This window comes from Terrapene carolina, unplaced genomic scaffold (assembly GCF_002925995.2).
Source record: "Terrapene carolina triunguis isolate 2854851 unplaced genomic scaffold, T_m_triunguis-2.0 Scaffold174, whole genome shotgun sequence".
Taxonomy (NCBI): domain Eukaryota; kingdom Metazoa; phylum Chordata; order Testudines; family Emydidae; genus Terrapene; species Terrapene triunguis.
In genome coordinates, this window is record NW_020664525.1 from 1,225,027 (window position 1) to 1,244,931 (window position 19,905).

The following is a 19,905-nucleotide window of genomic DNA, read 5'->3' on the forward strand; positions in this document are numbered from 1 at the left end:
CTATGTAGGGCACAGCAAGCAGCTATAACCATTGGAATATTTTTTTTCCCTGAGGTCCAATCTCTTGAGTAGACAGCGCCAGCAACCCTTCAAACTCCCAAAGGCACGTTCAACTGTCATTCTGCACCTGCTCAGCCTATAGTTGAAGCACTCCTTGGTGCTGTCAGGGTGCTGGTGTATGGCTTCATGAGCCATGGGAGCAAGGGGTAGGCTGGGTCTCCCAGGATCACTGTTGGCATTTCAACATTGCTAGTGGTAAGCTACTGGTTGTGAAAGCAAGTCCCTGCTTGCACCTCTCTGAACTGTCCTGTGTTCCTCAAGATGCATGTATTGTGCACCTTTCCTGGCCAGCCCACACTGAGGTTGGTGAAGTGTCCCCAGTGATCCACCAGTTCTTGTATTACCATGGGAAAGTAGCACTTTCTGTTGGTGTACTCTTTGGCAAGGTGGTCTGGTGCCAAAATGGGGATATGCGTGCCATCTATCACCCCACTGCAGTTTGGGAAGCCCATTGCTGCAAAACCACCCACTATGTCCTGCTCATTGGCCAGATTCACAGTTCATCCTAGCAGGAGCAATTAGAGGCCCTGCACACTTGCATCATAACAGACCCCGTTTTGGATTTCCTAACTCCAAATCAATTAATGACTGATCGGTAGCAATCTGGCATTGCAAGTTTCCACAGTACGATCACCACTCGCTTTTCCACTGTCAGTGCGGATCTCCTTTTGGTGTTGCTATGCTGGAGGGAGCTCTGCACACAGATCCAGAAATGTGGCCTTGAGCATCTGAAAGTTCTGCAGCCAGTGCTTGTCATCCCAAACCTGCATGACCATGCTTGTTACTTGGGTCCAGAACTGACACTCCACTGTCTGAAGCTGCTCCATGAATGCCACCAGCAACCTTGAATTGTTTTTCTATGTCCCACATCATCATATTTCCCCGCAGCTCCTCTTGCGGCTCTGCAGATATTGTCCTGGACTCACGCTTATCACAATAGTGCAGAGCTGTGCAGGATCCATGCCTCTGTCACAGATGGCGGACAGGGAGATGGGACGCGCAGGTTTGTGTGGGTGATTTTGAAAGGAGGCGTGAAACATTATGGGATACAGATAAGATTATGGGATAGAAAACACTGCATTATGGGAAGTTGAACCCGTGCTCCCCGGGATCCCTGTATGACTTGTTTCTGACCCATGAGGCATTGCAAAACCTTCCCCAAACACCCTACACTACATGGTGGCACGTTGCACAGTGGGATGGCTACCCATGGTACACTGTTCTCTGCGTTGATACAAGCGCTCCTAGTGGGACGCGCACCACTGACACAAAGAGCATAGTGTCGACACACACACTATGTAATAGTTGTGCTGGCTGAATTCCCATGTAACTTAAGTCGACGTAATTCTGCTGCTGAGATGAGGTGAGAAAAGAAAAGACTAGACCCAGCTGAAAATGCATAGCGCAGGTTTCCAGCAGGAGCAGTGGTGAAAACTAAAAAGATTATGCTAAGATTCACTCATTTTTGCTCAGCTTTTCCAATCAGGAGAGCACAAAATGAAACGTACAAAATTATATTAGTTTAACTTGAGGACAGCTGGCACCTCACTCACTAAGTAAACTTTTCTGTACTGAGTGGGAGGTTTTTTTTTTTCCCTCCCAAAGCCTTGGTTAAAGTGGAGATTATCCCAGCACGCAAGAAAGGGCAACGGTAGATTTGCACCTGCCAAATCCACCTATCCGTCAGAGCAGCATCACAGCTGACAGTGTGTTAATGACAAGTCAGCCAAGTTGATTCTGTTTTTATTTCAGATGTGTACATGCTACGCGGAGAGTGAAACACATGGTGATACCGAGAACAAAATGATATTGAATTAAGTGCTATTGTGACCACAACAGATTGACTTTCAGTAACACTTAAAAAATAGCCTATTGAATTTTGAAATAAACTACATAAAGGGAAATTGGTTGTGTACTCTAACAACAAGGAGTCTGGTGGCACCTTAAAGACTAACAGATTGTGTACTCTGTTAGTACTAGCAGTGTTCTGTTGTGCAATTGTACTAGTTTGACAGATAAGTCATTTGCTTAAACCATGGTTAGTGACACACATGATACATCTCCTCTTTACTTTCCTTGTCTCCTTGTTGTCCGTCTGCTTTACATACCACACTTTTGGGAATGCTTGCATTGCCTAGTGATCATATCTTGGCTGAATATGAGAGCCCATTTCACCATGATTCCTATCCTCCTCTTTCCATAATACTGGGGACAGGGTCTTGCAAGTAGTGGAGACAGAAACTTTTGACGTGCAGCTGCTGCAGAGAATGAAATTTAGGTTGTCAGGCAGTACAAGTCTTATGATGACCTTCTGATGGTTTCATTTTTGTGCAACCCCTGTTAAAAGCAAAACTCCATTTTACCATTTACTAAAAACAGAAATTTGATTATACTACTGAAACATAATTGAAATGAGCTGCACCAGCTGTGCCTGTGGCATTTGTGCTCACGCAGGAAGGATGGCCAAGTAGTTCCATCTCAAGTCTACATTCATTCTTATCTATAAATCTGCCGTCATGAAGGAACTTGTGTAGTGAGTCTTCACCCTATAACAGGTCATGTTCCCAGACTATTGATCAACTCCGTAATATGCCTGAGGAAGTGAAGGGCCATGTTAACTGCTAAACCTGTCTCTCTTGTGCCACAGCACTATTATTATGTTCACTGCCACTTAGATTAATTTTGGGTTGTGCGCTTCTGCTTGTGGCTCTTTAGTTTAGGGATGTTATGGAAATATGAAAAGCATATAGCATTTGCTCCTGTCACAAACTAGCATATTAACAGCCTCGGTTAAATGGAGCAGTTAGGATGCAGACAGGAGAAGATGTTTACTGTAGTAAATATATGCTTTGGGGCTTGATACTTTAGATTGCTGAGAACTTCATTCAAGGTACTCAGTGCCTACAACTGCCACAAGTTATTCGGGGTTTGCTCATGTAGCTTCATTGCGCTCTTTGTATATAGAGTTCTATCTTGTTCTCTCCTGATTTCGTTATTTCTCTTTGCATGCTACCCAAAAATACTGGGAGTTGCAAGTTAAACATCAGGAGGGTGTGTTAATGTACAGTGGAGCAGAATAGTACATCATGTGGTATTTTCCCATTTCAGTGGTGTTTTCTCTGCAGTGCCAATCAGTGAAGTTAGTGTTACACAATCTACTATAGTTGTTGTGTTATGTACTGATGAAGAAAATGAAGCACAGGGAAGTTAAGTGACTTGTCAGAGGTCACATTAGCAGTGTTGTTGAAATAGAATGCAAATCTTTTGATTCCTAGTCTGAGGTTTTAATCACAAAAGTATTAAGCATCCTTCAACTTGCTAGTATACAAGAATGACTTCTAGGGCAACGTTTCTCAAATGCGGCCACCAGGGGCTCTTCTTGCGGCCCCAGGCTCCTGGGCAGTGATTGGCGGGGGGGACGACAAAGCAGTGGCCCCTCTCCTGGGGCTGCCAGCAGGGGTTGGCCTCTGTACCTCTCTGGAGCCACAAATGCCAGAGGACCAGGCAGCCGATGTGAGTTCCCCACATTCCCAGGGGCAGTGGGGCTTGGGCTTCTGGCTTCCGCCCTGCGGTGGCAGGGAGCAGGCTCTGGCTGTGGGGCTCCATCCCCTGGCTGCAGGGCTTCAAGCTCCGGCTGCAGGCTCACCAACCTCCCATTGTCCCTGGATCCCAATACTTCCCTTTGCCCTCCATCACCCTGACCTCCACTGCCTCCCTACCCACCTCTTTCTCTAGGGCTTAATTTGTCGCCTGTCTTGTGCTGAACCTGAGTAAGTGCTATGAAAACCAATATTTGTGTGTTTGTTAATATTGCTTTTCACTGCCTCCCAGCTAGATAGTAACATATTAACGAACATACAAATATCAGTTTTCACAGCAGTAGACTTACTAGCTATCAAGTCTAAAAAAAGGAATAACAAAAGCAAAAGAAACAAGAACAAAAAGACAAGACCATGCTAAGCACCTTATTTTGTTTCTGTTCTGACCAGTAAAGAATAGACAATTGTTCATTATTTTTATTATTGAGTCAGCAAAAAACCTTACTTAAATAAATTACAATGATTTGGACATGTAGATGTGCATATTTGTTTTTCCTAAAGTTAAGTATTTTAGGGGAAATTGTCAGAGTGGCCACCAGCAAGAGTTGGTGGCCGCACTCTAAGACCACCAAAAATTTCTTGTGAGAACCCCTGTTCTAGGGGAGCAATGTCTGTTTGCTGCCAAGAAAGCTGATTACTTAACCCATGTGGTCAGGACTGGGGTGGGGAGGAGGAGAAGGAGGTGGTTGGTACTCTCACAAATTCTGTTTGTAAACCAAGCTCCATTTGTTTGAGCTGGCCAAATGAGAAGCTACTGTCTAAAGAGCATGCGTATGTAGTTTGCTGGGCACTGCTGAATGGTGCTTCCGTCACTGAGGTTCAGATATACCCCTGGGTAGGGCTGGATTAAGGCACAGGCACAGTGGGCATGTGCTTTGGTCCTGGCCCCCAAAGTCAGGTAATGTCAGAATATCAACGTTTATTTCTAGAAGCTCAGTTTCTACTTCTCACAGTTGCAAATTAAAGCTTGAAAATATCCACTGGGTGCAGTCAATGCAATGAACCCTATAGAGCAGTGGTTCCCAAACGTGGGTTCGTGAAATGTTACAGGGGGTTCTCGGGAACAAATGCCCTAATGGCGGACAGAGCTGTCCCTAGGGACTGCGGGCAGCATAGGGCCAGCAGCCCGGAGCCCCTAGACTTCCAAGAGCTAAGCAGATTTTCAGAACTACACCTATTTCTGGTAATTTAACACACACGTGATTATTCATCTGTTTTCTTTGCAACTGATATTACTCTCCTGAGAAGCTGTTAAAATAGTGCTGAGATTTCCACTCTGGTCCAGTCGATTTTAGTATCCTTGAATGGAAGAACAATCATTTTCTTAGGTCACTGTAGCTGTTTGTCAGTCATCTTACTGGGATGGAAAAAGAGTCTTACAAGTAATATTGTTCTTTCACCAGAACAATAACTTCCTATGCAGTATACTCTACAGTACTGCCTCTCCTCTTTGAATCATCACTGTTAGGCCCAGTCAACTGCTCTCCTGTTTCAAATATTAAAAGCTTAGCCTGAGAGGTTTATGTTGATGGGCTTGCCTGTTGTGACAGCCTTTGATTACCCATAAGGTTTTCATTTTGTCCAATCTGAGCATACTGCTGAGAAAGATACCCCTCATGGTCAAGGCCTCAGAAGCTCCTGCCTGGTGCAGCTTCACAGCAGACAGCAGCTAGACTGTAGCCAGTCACAAACAGGAGGTTTCTATGATCTTGGTTGTTGGAAAGCTCTAGGCTGCGATAGGTTAAGGAATAAATAAATACCCAACCTTTTTCTTTGTCAGGAGTTTATTTCATTTCTGTGCTATAGAATGCCTGCAGTACCTATCTGCTAAACTGGATGACATCCATGTAATATGTTGAATATACTTTTATCAGCCAGAACAGTATATTGTACTCTTTTGTAACCCAGAAAACACGCTTAGTTTTTCCACAGTTCTTTAAAATTTAGGATATACCCTTATCATAGTTTAGCCCATCTGGAACACTGCAAACAAAAAAAAGCACTCCAAACTCATTTGCATGCCACTCCTAAACATGCTAGGCACCGTAAAATTTGCCTGTCTGAATCCTTTGTGTGGATTCAGGGTTCATATGTGTGGAGGAGGGAATGTTTTGTGTTGTCTGTGCATGCTAGTTCTCAGCATCAGTATCAACCTGATATGGTTAAAAAATTTTAGAAGTAAAAACAGGGGTCAGTCAGGAAGACAACTACATAGTGAAAACAGGCTGGTGTATTTGTGGTTCCTGTGGTCCCCACAATTGCTAATCTTGATTAACAGATTAATTCCTTGGTATAGGGCATCAGATTTTCCCAGCATTTAGTCTATTGCCAGCAATCTTCAGTGATTAATAACAGTTAGGGGCCCTGAGTTGTGTGAAAAATGATTTTCTTATAATAGATACATTCATGAACATGGAGGACACAACTAGATATAACCTTACACTTCACAGATGGAGGCAGCTGAGTTGAAAAGATTTTTAAGAATCTGATCTCCCCTTGAAATTGAGCGGAGGGTGTAACTAAGTGCCAAAGGATGCTGTCTAAATCATTGAAGCTAGAACAAAGAATAAACAAATGAAATGTTACAGAAGTAGACTTGATAGAGAGAACCATCTTAACTATTTTTAGAGGTTTCCTGGGGTTAATGAATGTTGTTGCCATGGGAAGAATGAGCCCAAGTCAATACTTAGAAACATAAAACTGATCTTACACACTACCCTTAGCTAATTGGATAAAATGATTTGTGTTAATTACTCCTGGGGGGAATTGTGCTCCACTGCGTGTGCGCAGAATTCATGTCCCCCGCAGATTTCTTTGCTTCCCCGCAAAAAAAAGACTTTCTGACAGGGAAGCAAAGGGAAGCTGCAAGAGCAGTCATGCACCATTCCCTAGCTGCGCAAGTACATCATTGCAGGCACCCGGAGCAGCCAGCGGAGAGGTAGATCACTGCAGGGGTGGGGACACCTGAGCCAGGATCAGCTGTTGTCCCGACTGGGCTGGAGGCAGGAGAGGATGGGACTTACTCTTTCCCTGCAAGGCGTGGCTGGGGCTGTGTCAGACCCACCCCCAGAAACCTCCCCCAGCTGCAGGAAGCTCAGCATCCTCTCCTGCTTCCTTCCCCCATTGGTCATCAGCTCTGGGGGGAGGGGCCACTCTACGGGGAGCTGCTCCCGCATCCGCCCAACCGCTGTGCATTTGGACCTCCCATATCCAGACACCCCCACCAAGCCTCACCCCATACTCCCAGAACCCCCTATCCCTCCATACCTGAACCCCACCCCACTGAACCTCAACCCCTGCATCTAGAGCCCCCCTGCACCCAGAGCCCCTGCCTCTGGACCCCCACCCCTGGACCCAGACCACCCCCCACTAAGCTCCCTGCACTCAAATCCCCACCCCGATGAGCCCCACCCCCCTGCACCTCCCTGAGCCCCCAAATCCAGACCCCCACACCACTGACCCCCAACTAGCTGCACCCAGACCCCTCTGCTGAGCCCCCCACACCCAGACCCCTCTGCAGAGCCCTAACCACTTTCACCTGGAAGCCCCTGTAGAGTCCCATTGCCCCTGCACCTGGAACCCCCCCCCCCATGAGCCTCTGTGCATCCAGATCCTCTCACACCTAGACCTCCCACTGAGCTGCCTGCACCCAGATTGTCCCACACAGAATCCTCTCACCCCACACATGGATCCTGTCTGGTTGAGCCTACCTGCCCCACGCCTGGTGCAGAAGGGCAGGGCCCCTGGTTGTTTCTGGGGCAGGCCCAGGCCTTGTGCTGTGTCAGGGTCAGGTGCAGCCTCACCACTGAGTCCATGTCCCGGGGGTGGGAAAGCTGCAGGGTGATCTCCCACCTTCTACAGCCAGCGGCCTGTGCTCCCCACTGCCATGCTGAGCCTCAGCGTTTATTGAGAAATAAATCTTGCAGAATTTTAAAATATTGTGCATAGTTTTTAATTTTTTGGCACAGAATGCCCTCTGGAGTAGTTAACACATTTGACATGTCAGGTGCATTACTTACACTCATCATGCCTTTTTTTTTTAGCCAATGGATTAAAATACAGTAACTCCTCGCTTAACGTTGTAGTTATGTTCCTGAAAAATGAGACTTTAAGCGAAATGATATTAAGCGAATCCAATTTCCCCATAAGAATTAATGTAAGGTGGAGAGGGATTAGGTTCCATGGAAATTTTTTTCACCAGACAAAAAACTATATATTCTATAGATATACACACAGTATACGTTTTAAACAAACTATTTAATACTGTTCACAGCTATGATGATTGTGAAGCTTCGTTGAGGTGGTGAAGTTAGAGGGTGGAAGAGGGAGGGATATTTCCCAGGGAATGCCTTGCTGCTAAATGATGAACTAGCACTTGGCTGAGCCCTCTCACACAAGGCAGCACGAACATGAGGGAGGGGAGACAGCATAGCAGACAGACGGACAGACACCTTGTGTGTGGGGGAGAGAGAAAGATGCACTGCCCCTTTAAGCTGACCCACTCTTTTTAAGTGGATCAGGAAGTTGAGACAGCAGCTGCTGCCCCAAGCTCTCTATATCTCTCTACATCTGTGTCCCTATATGGAGAAGGGGTAAGCAGGGTGCAAGGGGGAGGCGGACACCCTGATAGTCCCCCCTTCCCCACCTGCAAAGCAAGCAGGAGTCTCTGGGAGCAGCTCCAAGGCAGAGGGCAGGAGCAGCACATGGCAGTATGCGGAGGCACAGCTGAACTGCCGGCAATTGATAGCCTGCTGGGCGGCTGCAGCACAGGGAACTTAGGGGAGTGGGGAGCTGATGGGGGGGCTGCCGGTCCACCCTGGTTCCAAGCCCCCACCAGCTAGCTGCAACGGGCTGCTCTTCCTGCAAGCAGTGGACAAAGCGGGCAGCTGCCAAACGACCTCAGAAGGGAGCATTGCACAACTTTAAACGAGCATGTTCCCTAATTGATCAACAATGAAACAATATTAACATGGACGACTTTTAAGTGTGGAGTTACTGTATTGGAACTGTGAAGACTTGTATGATAAATGCATATGGGCACTCCATTATGTTGTTAGATTTGGAGAATCTTATACGTTAACAGTATATATAGCAATGAATAACATTTGTGAAGTATAATACTTTTGATCCACGATCCACAATCCTCAGGACTTGAAACAAATACATAAAAAGAAAACACGTAATGGGGAAAATATATCACAATTATTGAATGAACTGTTGGAACATAATTACATTTCCTCACTGGGCCCCTTCCAAAAGATAATGCTACGTCTCACAACCAGAACATTGTTTGTGCTTTTCTTCCTTGGTCAACTGTGTGCATCAAATGGCAATGGAGTTGATACATGTTTTAAAAGAAATAAACTTCAATTTGTTGCAGACATCATTAAAGTGACCTCCTACTCTTGACATTTCAGTCTTTCCTGCCTAGTCCCACCCTGCTGTTTCATTGCCCTCTTCTCCACCAATTTGTAGCATAATTGTTGTGAGCTTTTCAGGGCATGTACCTTATCTTTTGTGCATAGTGTGTGGCACTCAGCAGAGATTTTCAAATGGTGTAAAATAATAATGGAAATCCAGAAACGGCCATGAATACATCCAGTGGAGAACTGATGTGCAGACTAAGGCTATGTCTACACTACCGCGGTAAGTTGACCTAAGATTCACATAGCTGGAGTTGCGTAAAATGTATCTGGAGTTGACTTACTGTAGGTCGACTTACTGGGGTGTCTACGCCGCACTGGGTTGATGGGAGACACTCTCCTGTTGACTTAACTTACTCTTCTCATTCCGGGTGGAGTACAGGTGTCAACAGGAGAACACCGTGCTGTTGATTTAACGGGTCTTCACTAGACCCGCTAAATCGACCCCCGGTGCATCGATGGCCAGAGCGTCGATCTGGAGGTAATGTAGACATAGCCTGAGAAATAACAAAATGTCTTTTCAAATATTTGAAGTCTTTGGGTAGATTAAAAAACAAACAAACAAAATATCTAGCCATGCTAAAAATAAAATTCCTTTCTTCGTACTTCTATTCTGTCATTCTGGAATCTGAGTTCATGCTTTTTTGATAGTTGCAGGCAGTTCCACCTCTAACTGATTTCTAGGTTTTTGACAGCCAGCATAGCCTACATTAGAATCAACACGCACTTGCTCATGTTCTCAACTACAGACTACCTTGCTATGAGACAGCAGCGCCTGCCACTGTGGTGGCAGAAGTGATATAGCAATTCATTGGGGGGCTGCAGTGACTGTGGAGTAGACCTTAGCCATTGTATGGCAGGCCTATTTTGTTCTGTTTGCCTCATGGGACTTTCACCCTCTTCCTTGGGGGGTAGGATGGGAGCAGACGGGACACTAACGCTCAGTGCCCTCCCCCCACCACTCTGATTTCGCCAGGCAGATATCTTCCTTTCCTCTGATTCTTGGGATTCTGGGGAAATTCTGGGGACAAGGAGGTTCTCATTCACTTCAGAATGGTCCTGCTAGTTGTGCTGTTCAGACAGATGACCCTCTTATTCAGAGATCCTGTTCTCCTTTTTCTTACCCAATCTCTCTTATTCAAGGCCTAATGTATTGCCAAATTTCCCCCCACCCCCTAAAAAAACAAACAACCAAAAAAACCAATCTCCATAAAAGGTCTGGCTTAAAAAAGAGAGCTCCTGGCTAAACAGCACTTGTCAGACCAGGTAGTCTCCACTTACAGAAATAATGTTGAGGGCCACGTTTTCAGCCAGACTGCGAATTCACCCTATGCCAGTTATGCAACTAGAGATGTCAAGACAATTTGTTCACATAAAGGTCTGTTTTCATGCAGGTTGGTCCTGGGATGCAAATTTCAGAGACCAGTTTTGAAAGTTTAGCCCAAAATGTTTGCAGCCACACAATTATGTAGAAAGAACGAGGAGTACTTGTGGCACCTTAGAGACTAACAAATTTATTTGAGAATAAGCTTTCATGGGCTAAAACCCACTTCATCAGATACATGCAGTGGAAAATACAGTAGAAAGATTATATACACACACACACACACAACATGAAAAAAATGGGTGTTGCCATACCCACTATACCGAGAGTGATCAGTTAAGGTGAGCTATTATCAGCAGGAGGAAAAAAAAAACAAAACAAAAAACCTTTTGTAGTGATAATCAGGATGGCCCATTTCCAACAGTTGACAAGAAGATGTGAGTAACATAGGGGAAAAAAATAAACATGGGGAAATAGTTTTACTTTGTGTAATGACCCATCCACTCCCAGTCTTTATTCAAGCCTAATTTAATGGTGTCAAGTTTGCAAATTAATTCCAATTCAGTAGTTTCTCATTGGAGTCTGTTTTTGAAGTTTTTGTTGTTGTAATATTGCGACTTTTAGGTCTGTAATCGAGTGACCAGGGAGATTGAAGTGTTCTCCGACTGGTTTTTGAACGTTATAATTCTTGACGTCTGATTTGTGTCCATTTATTCTTTTACGTAGAGACTGTCCCCCTACTGTTACTCACACCTTCTTGTCAACTGTTGGAAATGGGCCATCCTGATTATCATTACAAACGGTGTTTTTTTTTTTCTCCTGCTGATAATAGCCCACCTTAACTTATCACTCTCGGTATAGTGGGTATGGCAACACACATTTTTTCATGGTGTGTGTGTGTGTGTGTGTGTGTGTATGTATATATGTGTGTGTGTGTGTGTGTGTGTGTATGTATATATGTGTGTATATATATATATAAAATCTTCCTACTGTATTTTCCACTGCATGCATCCGATGCAGTGGGTTTTAGCCCACGAAACTTATGCTCAAATACATTTGTTAGTCTCTAAGGTGCCACAAGTACTCCTTTTTGCTGATACAGACTAACACGGCTACCACTCTGAAACCTGTCACAATTATGTAGCAGTCTTATATGCTTGGGGGGGGAAGGAGGGGAATCTTCCAAATGAATTGGCATGTCCCATCAGTCTTAGCAGGGTTTCAGCTTTTACCTCTAGCAGTGGCATAGTAACCTGTAGACGTTTTTGTCTTCAGTTGAAGCCATGTCATGCTTCTGTCATTGGTTACAGAGCGCATCCTTTTGTTTAGCTGGTGTTTGAGAATGAGGCAAATCCAAGCTCTCTAAATGACTGAACTTGTCAAGAATCTTACCTCACACTTATTTTTAGATGTAGATGTTTCAGCATATACCAGCGTACTCAGTAATTCCTCTTGGGTGAAAATTAGATTAAAAGCTTCCGGTGTGCTCCATTTAAACACTCTTCAAAGTCAGCTTACACAGAACCCTACTGAACAGATGGCCTACCTACTACCACTTTGCTCCAGCTTTACTTGGGATTGATTTATTTTGGTCTGTTGCTTAGGTTGGTAGCACCTACGCTTGTAAATACAGTGGCATTTCCCTTGACATAATCCTGTTAGTTTCTTTTGCTGCAGGTGACTCCCAAGCTGCTTGTTTTCACTGTGTCCCAATGCAGTAGGTCTGATCCCCTTTCTCTCCTGCTTCTTTTTTCTTTCTTTCGTTCTTGCCCTCCTTATTATCTATTTTAAATTCCTTTCTGCTTTTATTCATGTTTTCCTCTCCTTATAGTCCACATCACTCCCTGCACCTATGGTCTGTTGGGCAAGGGCTGGCTCCATGAGCTTGGATTATGAGCTCTATGCTTAAGATACTTCCACAGCTGCATTATTGGCAATCTCTGGAGTATGGAAGGAGAGTGAGCAACTTTCAAGAAGCTACCTTCACCTAGTTCTTTACTGGAGTATGTTTGCAGTGGGGGAGAATAGATCCAGGATCATAAGGCTTTCCCCAAACCCACTGCTCCCCAAACTCTGTCACTTTGGGATTGTTTGGCATCCTACCTACTGTTTTGAAGAAACTTTATTAGGAAGACCACCTTAGTTCAGCATGCCGATAAGAAGGATCCCATGAAATGGATAGAATGTCTATTAATTTATTATGTGTTCATTGAACACCTTTATTGTGTTCAGAGATCAAAAGTGCACAGTGGCACACAGTCACTGACCCAGAAGCTTACGTACTGAACTAGATGGATGATAAAACAGTTGAGACTCACAATGGACAACCAGGGAAAGGTGTGGTCTTGAAATCATGTATAGTATTCCACCTTTTCAAAAAGGTATGATCAAGTAAATACTTTCAGAACTGTATATTAAGGAGGAATTTGAATACAAGGGAATGATTGACAAATGCACAAGAGGGTGCTTCTTCCGAGTGTAGGGGACAGCATATCAGAAAGTGAAGTAAATGGGCTACCAAAGGGGTGGTTTAAAGCAAGAATTTGGTGAAACAAACAGAGCAATTGTAACTGCCACTTACTTGCAGGTTTTTAACAAATTTTTTTTTCCTTTGTGTGACTCATAACAATAATGTTCCTTCTGCTGACTCTGCAGCAGCAGTTACACCAGAATTGCTACCTGGGATAATTGATGTTAATGGAGAAAATAATCCAACATGGTATGAAAGCTTTAGACAAGTTGAATTTTTTTTAAAAAAGCATAAAGGATAGAATAAATGTTCCTTCATCTTTTACTCAGTCTTGGTGTGCAGTTGAATAAAGAGTGTTCTGGAAGTCTGGCATCCTCGGCAGTGCATTATTGTATATAATGTACGGTAGTGGTGATGTGTGTGCCTGAGGAGGAGTAGAGGGAAAGGACTGTAAATAGCTTCACTTCTCATGGCATTCCTTTTGCGCTGTGTATGCGGTGTGCTCTCACAATGAATTTTTTTGGGGGTATTAGTAATTTGTGTGTTCTGAGATACATTGCTTGTTTTTCTTATAAATAGTATTTCTCCTAAACATAGAGGTTAAAATATTAAATCTTCTTTTGGAGAATTGACAGGTTTTTTGTTTAAATAAAATCATACTATTTGTTATATTTTTTAAATATCAGAAGATTTGATTATGGCTCAATGTGTATCATCTTTTCATTCCAGGGAATTGTGGGGAATTTAGCTAGTGGCAAGTCTGCACTTGTTCACCGGTATCTGACTGGCACATATGTCCAGGAGGAATCACCTGAAGGTAAGTGGATATGCGGATGACTAAAAGCATGCTGATTTTAGTTTTTGCTTTCATGCAATGCACTGTTAATTGCTATTTTTATATATCATACAGAAATAGTACAGTAAAAAAAAATCATCATTGGTTGCTGTGCAATGTTGATAAAAAATAAAGTAGGTTTCCTTTTAACATTTGTCATAGTGGAGATAAGTAGCAGCAACGAGAACAATTGTATACCTCTTTTTTTGTAATATCTTAACATTTTAAAATTCTTTCCCATGAAGTATTTGTGCATATGGGAAATGTTCTTAATCTCAGTTTCATAAATGCAAACACTACCCAATGTAGCACTTACTACTATGAGTACTTCCATTAATTCCAATTATCTGCTGAAGGCAATAACTACTACTCTTGGTATTGGATATTTACAGGATTGGGCCCTTCAGTTTGTTGTACCAGAGACAGTAAAGATTTTCAAATAAAACTTGTGTGTTATGAATTTGCTTCATTATTTTTTAGAACACTAATTTTTGGGCCTGGAGAAGAACAATTTTTTTTTTAATTCTAGTTTTATGCTACAGTTTAATATGTAGTTCAAAACTTTCATTGTATTTGTGATTTTAATTTAAGCTTAGTCACTTTTACGGTTTGAGTTCATGTATATCATCGTAGCACATAATTGAGGTATATTTTTCACTAAAAATATTTTCTTGATTTTTATTTATTCTCCTTATGAACTTTAAATCCAACTCTGAGACACTGAATTTCTGGTTCCTTCTTTTCCTTACTGGCTGTTCCATTCTTTGCAGATATGGATGCAGGTAACTATTCATTCTCTTCATGGCAGTGCTTGTCTTGTTTTGAAGAGGGAGGAGGCACAGCTTTTGTACTGTAGTGTTTTCCTCTTGTTTTGTGTATCATCTTAATTTTGTTTTTCTTTTGATTTTCTTAAATTTTAAGCACATCTCTCTCTGTCTTGTCCGTTTCTGTAGATGTCTTTTTAGCAGTAGTCATATGTAGTTTCATGTGTCTACTGTAACACCTGTTTCAAATTAATGCTTGCCGTAGGAGGTTATACAGTTCAGAGTGTTAGAACATAGTATTCTTGAGGTTTTAACTAGTCTTGGTAGTTAAAAATCTGTGTGAGGCTTCACTGTGGAGTCAGCCATTTTCATGGGCAAATGCAATAGCGGTGCAAACATTTTCTAGATTTTATTACTTCGCATAAAAGAGACTTAGGTCGCTTCTCTACTATTGATAGAGGTGACGTTTGAGGACTATTGCAAAAGGAGCGATAGTTGGATTTGTACCTTACTGCTTAGAAATCCTCTACTGGAATGTTGGAAAAGGTGTTGGAAAGTCACTACCTAGTACTGCCGCTTCAAGCGGCTATCAATAATGAGAAACAAATAAAGATAAATGGTGGGTAAGTCCCGAAACTGAGAGAGCCTCACAATGAAAAGAGCATAATCAGTATCTCCACTGATTTTTATTTATTTATTTATTACTCTCATGAGCAGAAGATGATAAATATTTGATTAGTTCTTTCAGGAGACAAACTTGTTTCTGTTCTGTAGAATTTTAATGGCACTCTTTCCCCTAAACCTGGAATATTTAATTTTTCTTGATTCTGTGATTTGTTGCTCTGTTCTGAGCGCATTCCCATCTGTCCTCTTTGTCTTTAGGGATAGTTATTTACTGTACTTGAAAGTGACATTTAGGCTGTTTTCATGGACAGGATTAGATCACCAGAGCAGAGTCGGATCATTTCTTTGCACATAAATGTAGCTGACAGGCCTTACTAATGGCACCATGCATTTTCATTAACAGGTAAAACTGGAACAATTAAAAGCCATAATTCACCTTGTAAACGATAGGGTTAGGCTGTCCGATGAAATCAGTACGTAGGAATTTAATTAACTTTGACAACCTGTCGTTAGTAAACATCATCTTTGGAAATAGCTCTACTCCCACATAATTTGTGACAGTAATAGTTTATCCTCTCCCCATATTCTCGTGTGAAAACACCCTGTCAGTCTGGGTCCACACTGGCAGTTTGAGTGAATCTGGGCAAAGAAAGGAGCTTGTTGCTCCAAGTTCCACATTGGGATTTAGATCCAAGCTCTGTGCATAATCGAATAAGGGATTCGGCTGAACTGTTAGCAGTAACCTTCAGATTAGATGCTAATGTGAGGTGTTGCCTTTGCCCCTTGCTGATGACTGAAAAAGAATTAAAAGAGTAGAACATATCTGAGATGTTGCGGCCTATGCTACTTCTCAAAATAAAACAGGTTCGTATGTCAGTGCTATTTGTGAGCTGTTGGTGAGTGCATGCTGGGTGGCATGTTAATTTACTCAGCAGCTGTACTACCAGTATCTAACTGTAATGTACTTGGGATATGAAAGGCACCAGATACAGCCCCACACTATTTTTGTTCCCTTTATCATTTGTGTCCCAAATTGCTGCCACTTCAATAAACCTCACCTTCTGGCATGGGTTGGCTAAGTGCCAGACCTCCTCTATGGCTTTCGAATGTTTCTCACCATGCCAGCAACTGTTTCTAGTGAGCGTTTAAGCATCAGGATGGGCAATGTCTGTTTTCCTTCCACTTTCTTTGAGCCCAAGTGTTTCTTCCCCCCCAAAATACACTTGAACTACATCAGCATATGGTGCGAAAAAAACCTTTTCTCATCACTTACCTGGCAACTCTTTGGATTTTTAATTCTAAGTGAAAATTATAAATTGAAAGCTGATCTATTTCCTTCAGTAACAATCCAGGAAATAATACATGTTATAGCAGGCTTTAATTCATTATACCAACCTCCCACTATGCACATATGCATACCCAGTGGAACAAGCATTTTCATTAGGGAGGTATTTTGGTGTCTGACTTCAGAGAAAATAGATGTCTGAAACAACCTTGAATCCAGAGTAGTCTGTGAGATTTGCAGTTACATCATGCTGATGTAGAAACAGGGAGCTGATTAAATATAGAAGACCTATTGAAGTTGTCTGCCTTCTCTTAGTAAAACAGGGAACGATTAGAAAAGCAGCCACCAATCAGCAACTTTTATTGTGCAAGTGCAAGACATGTAGTTGAGCTGCGAATATGTCACATTCAAACTGTCATCTTCACACCTACATTTAAAGAGTAGTTCTGGTTTCTTGAGAGGGGCGAACTGGAAACTGTTCTCCGTCGCCAAACTTGTCCTCTAACGGTTATCTGTGGGCATGTGTACACTTCAATTAAAAACCCATGGCTGGCCCGTGCCAGCTGACTCGGGTTAGCAGGGCTCTGGCTAAGGGGCTGTTTAAGCTCCAGCACCCTTCCACCTCGCAGTGGTCCTAGAGCCTGGGCTCCAGCCCGAGCCCAAATATCTACACTGCAGTTAAACAGCCCCTTAGACTGAGTCAGCTGGCATGGGCCAGCCGTGGGGTTCTAATTGCAGTGTAGACATACCATAGAATATCAGGGTTGGAAGGGGTCTCAGGAGGTCATCTAGTCCAACCTCCTGCTCAAAGCAGGACCAATCCCCAAACAGATTTTTGCCCCAGATCCCTAAATAGCCCCCTCAAGGATTGAACTCATAACCCTGGGTTTAGCAGGCCAATGCTCAAACCACTGAGCTATCCCTCACCCCGTGGTTGGACGAGTAAAAAGTTAATTCCATGGACGGTGTTTTTCTGCACACATGAACTTTTTGATACTGCTCTTGTGTGGTGCATTCCATTCTGATGATGATACTGTGCAGTTCTACGTCCCCTTCCATTTAAGAATATTAAAATGTTTTGCAAACATGAATGAATTAAGCCTTGAAACACCAGTGTGAGGCTGGTACTGTTGCCATTTTATAGAAAAAGAAACCGAGGCACGGAGCAGATACATGACTTGACTTAACCAAAGTGTCACATACAAGAATAAAATCCAATCTCCTTACTTGTGTCACGGCGATTTAGAGAGGTTTTGTCTGTTTCAGCTTCCTTTTGAAGCTTCAAGCAAGTTAAATGGAAAGCATAATAAAATACTTCTCCTATCCAGGAAGCAGCAGTCAGCATGGGGAGGAACCCAGTACACAGAGTAAACCTGGGCAGTGTGGGAGGGTAAAGCAGGCAGCTGAGAGAAGATAAACAACGAATGTGAGGTGCTCAGTCTGCCCAGGGCATTTTCTAGGGATTGGAGGAGGGAAAGGAAGTAATAAGGAACTGTTATCTGGTTCCCTCTTTTTGGACACAGGAAAGTGTAAGAGCTGGTGCTGAGAGGGAAGCAGGTCTCCTGCTGGAGGGATTAGAGACAGGATGAAAGATAGCACCAGGTTATAGCTGGCTGCCCATTTTTTTTTTTTTTAATTCAATATTAGAACACAAACACAATGGCAACTTCAAACGCTGTTGTATATTTAAAGATATACAGACTTATATCAAGCTATTGAAGATAGTAAATTCTTACAAGATATGCTGATACTTAAAATTACCAATACGTGGACATTAGAAAAATCATCCCTTACTTAAGCGCAAAGATTGGAGGTCAGAGTTCTTTTCCTCTCTTTGAACAGCTGATATCTTCCAACAGCTCCTGCTCTGCTTTAATGGTATGAGATTGTACACAGCTGTAGTGGGACAGGAGCCTGAGTGGCTGCCTATGATTAAGGAAATTTGCACAAACTATGAAATTCTATTTAAAACGCTAGTGTTTGAAATGTTTTTTAAAGATTGGGGGAAAAAAGTCCATAAAAGCAATAAAAACCCTCCTCCTCCTTGATTTGAAGTGAACAAACATAGCACCCATTCTTGCAACTGATTCATTTAGGCAAGTACCTGATGAGGTCAGCAGGGCTCTGTATGAGCACAGGAGTGCCCCTATGTGGGACAGTTTACAGGACTGGGGCTGTAGTGTGGATCGAAATGTGGCACAACACCCATCCCCCACCCTTTACACTTCTACTCCTGCTTAAATCTTTAATGTGACGTGCTGGAGAAATAACCTGCTATTCTGAAACTTTTAAATGGGGCATGGTTTTTCTTTTTCAGGATAAGGATTTTTTCTATGTTGTCTAGTGTCTCCAAAGCTGGACAGGGCATGTCATGTCAGATGATTCAGCTTCCCAGTGGTTTTTTGTCCCCATCATTGTCTCCTTTTACAGATTATTGAAGTATTTCATCTTTGTGTATTTGCTTTGGTTTCAGGCACCTTTCTAGAAAAGATTCATATGGTATCAGGTTTTATTCCCCTTGTCTCAAGGTTTCTCCAGACTTGGTAAAAAAGTGTAGATTTCAGCTTGTGGTAAACTTGAATAAAGAATGGTTTTTTAGTGCAGGTTGGCCGTAGGAAGTGTGAAATTGTTACTTTTTTATGCATTGATGCTTTTACCCATCATATGAATTTTACTCTTAGTTTTGTATCAGAGGGTAGCCGTGTTAGTCTGGATCTGTAAAAAGCAACAGAGAGTCCTGTGGCACCTTTAAGACTAACAGATGTATTGGAGCATAAGCTTTCGTGGGTATTCTGACAAAGTGGGTATTCGCATGCTTCTGACGAAGTGGGTATTCACCCACGAAAGCTTATGCTCCAATACATCTGTTAGTCTTAAAGGTACCACAGGACTTTCTGTTGCTTGTTACTCTTAGTTTTGTTCTTTTGTTGTGTGTTGTCCAAGCTATGGCCTCTAGTGCCTATTTATTTTTACATATCTTACAGTTTTGACAGGAGATAATTCTGTGCAAGAAAGAGTGGGAGTAAATGTTCCTTTTAGAATTTCAACCACTTCTGTGGTTTAACTTTCCCCTGACATTCCTTTCATCTGGTCATAAACTCATAATAAAGTAGTGGAATACATCTTTTACTGGAAAACTTAAATCTAAGAAATACTTGATTTCTCAATCTTGATAACCTTCCATTTGATTTGTTCAGCTGCGCAGTTCACTAACTCATTACGATGCTTGATGGTTGAATAAATCCATAGACGGAGTTTGAGCTTCTCCTGTTTCTCTAGTCCATTGAAAGTTTTTACTTTTTGTTTAATGTATTTTGCTTTGGTGAAGTGTTTGGAGTAACAAGATTTGAAAGGAACATCTTGTCCTGACACTTTCATTTTCCCCCTCCAAATGCTTCAGTCACCCTGAATTTCCATTTTTGCAACTGGGACCCCAGTAGTGCCTTCCAGTCCTGATGGACTTGAAATTGTAGCAGGTTCTACCTATCATCCATTATAGAAGGATTATCATGTGTCTTTAT

The 19,905-nt window shown here is 42.6% G+C and overlaps 1 protein-coding gene across 6 annotated transcripts in view; it reads left to right on the forward strand.

Moving 5' to 3' along the window:
• The window catches only part of LOC112104177 (arf-GAP with GTPase, ANK repeat and PH domain-containing protein 1), a 645,071-nt gene that overhangs the window by 230,010 nt on the left and 395,156 nt on the right, over positions 1–19,905 (forward strand). For 4 of the 6 annotated variants that reach the window (XM_024196351.3, XM_024196345.3, XM_024196347.3 and 1 more), the window contains exons 3-4: positions 13,606–13,693; positions 14,482–14,493. In XM_024196351.3, coding sequence (XP_024052119.1) covers positions 13,606–13,693; positions 14,482–14,493 — 100 coding nt within the window. The remainder of the gene's footprint in view (positions 1–13,605; positions 13,694–14,481; positions 14,494–19,905) is intronic. The other 2 variants (XM_024196346.3, XM_024196349.3) reach the window with 1 other exon arrangement.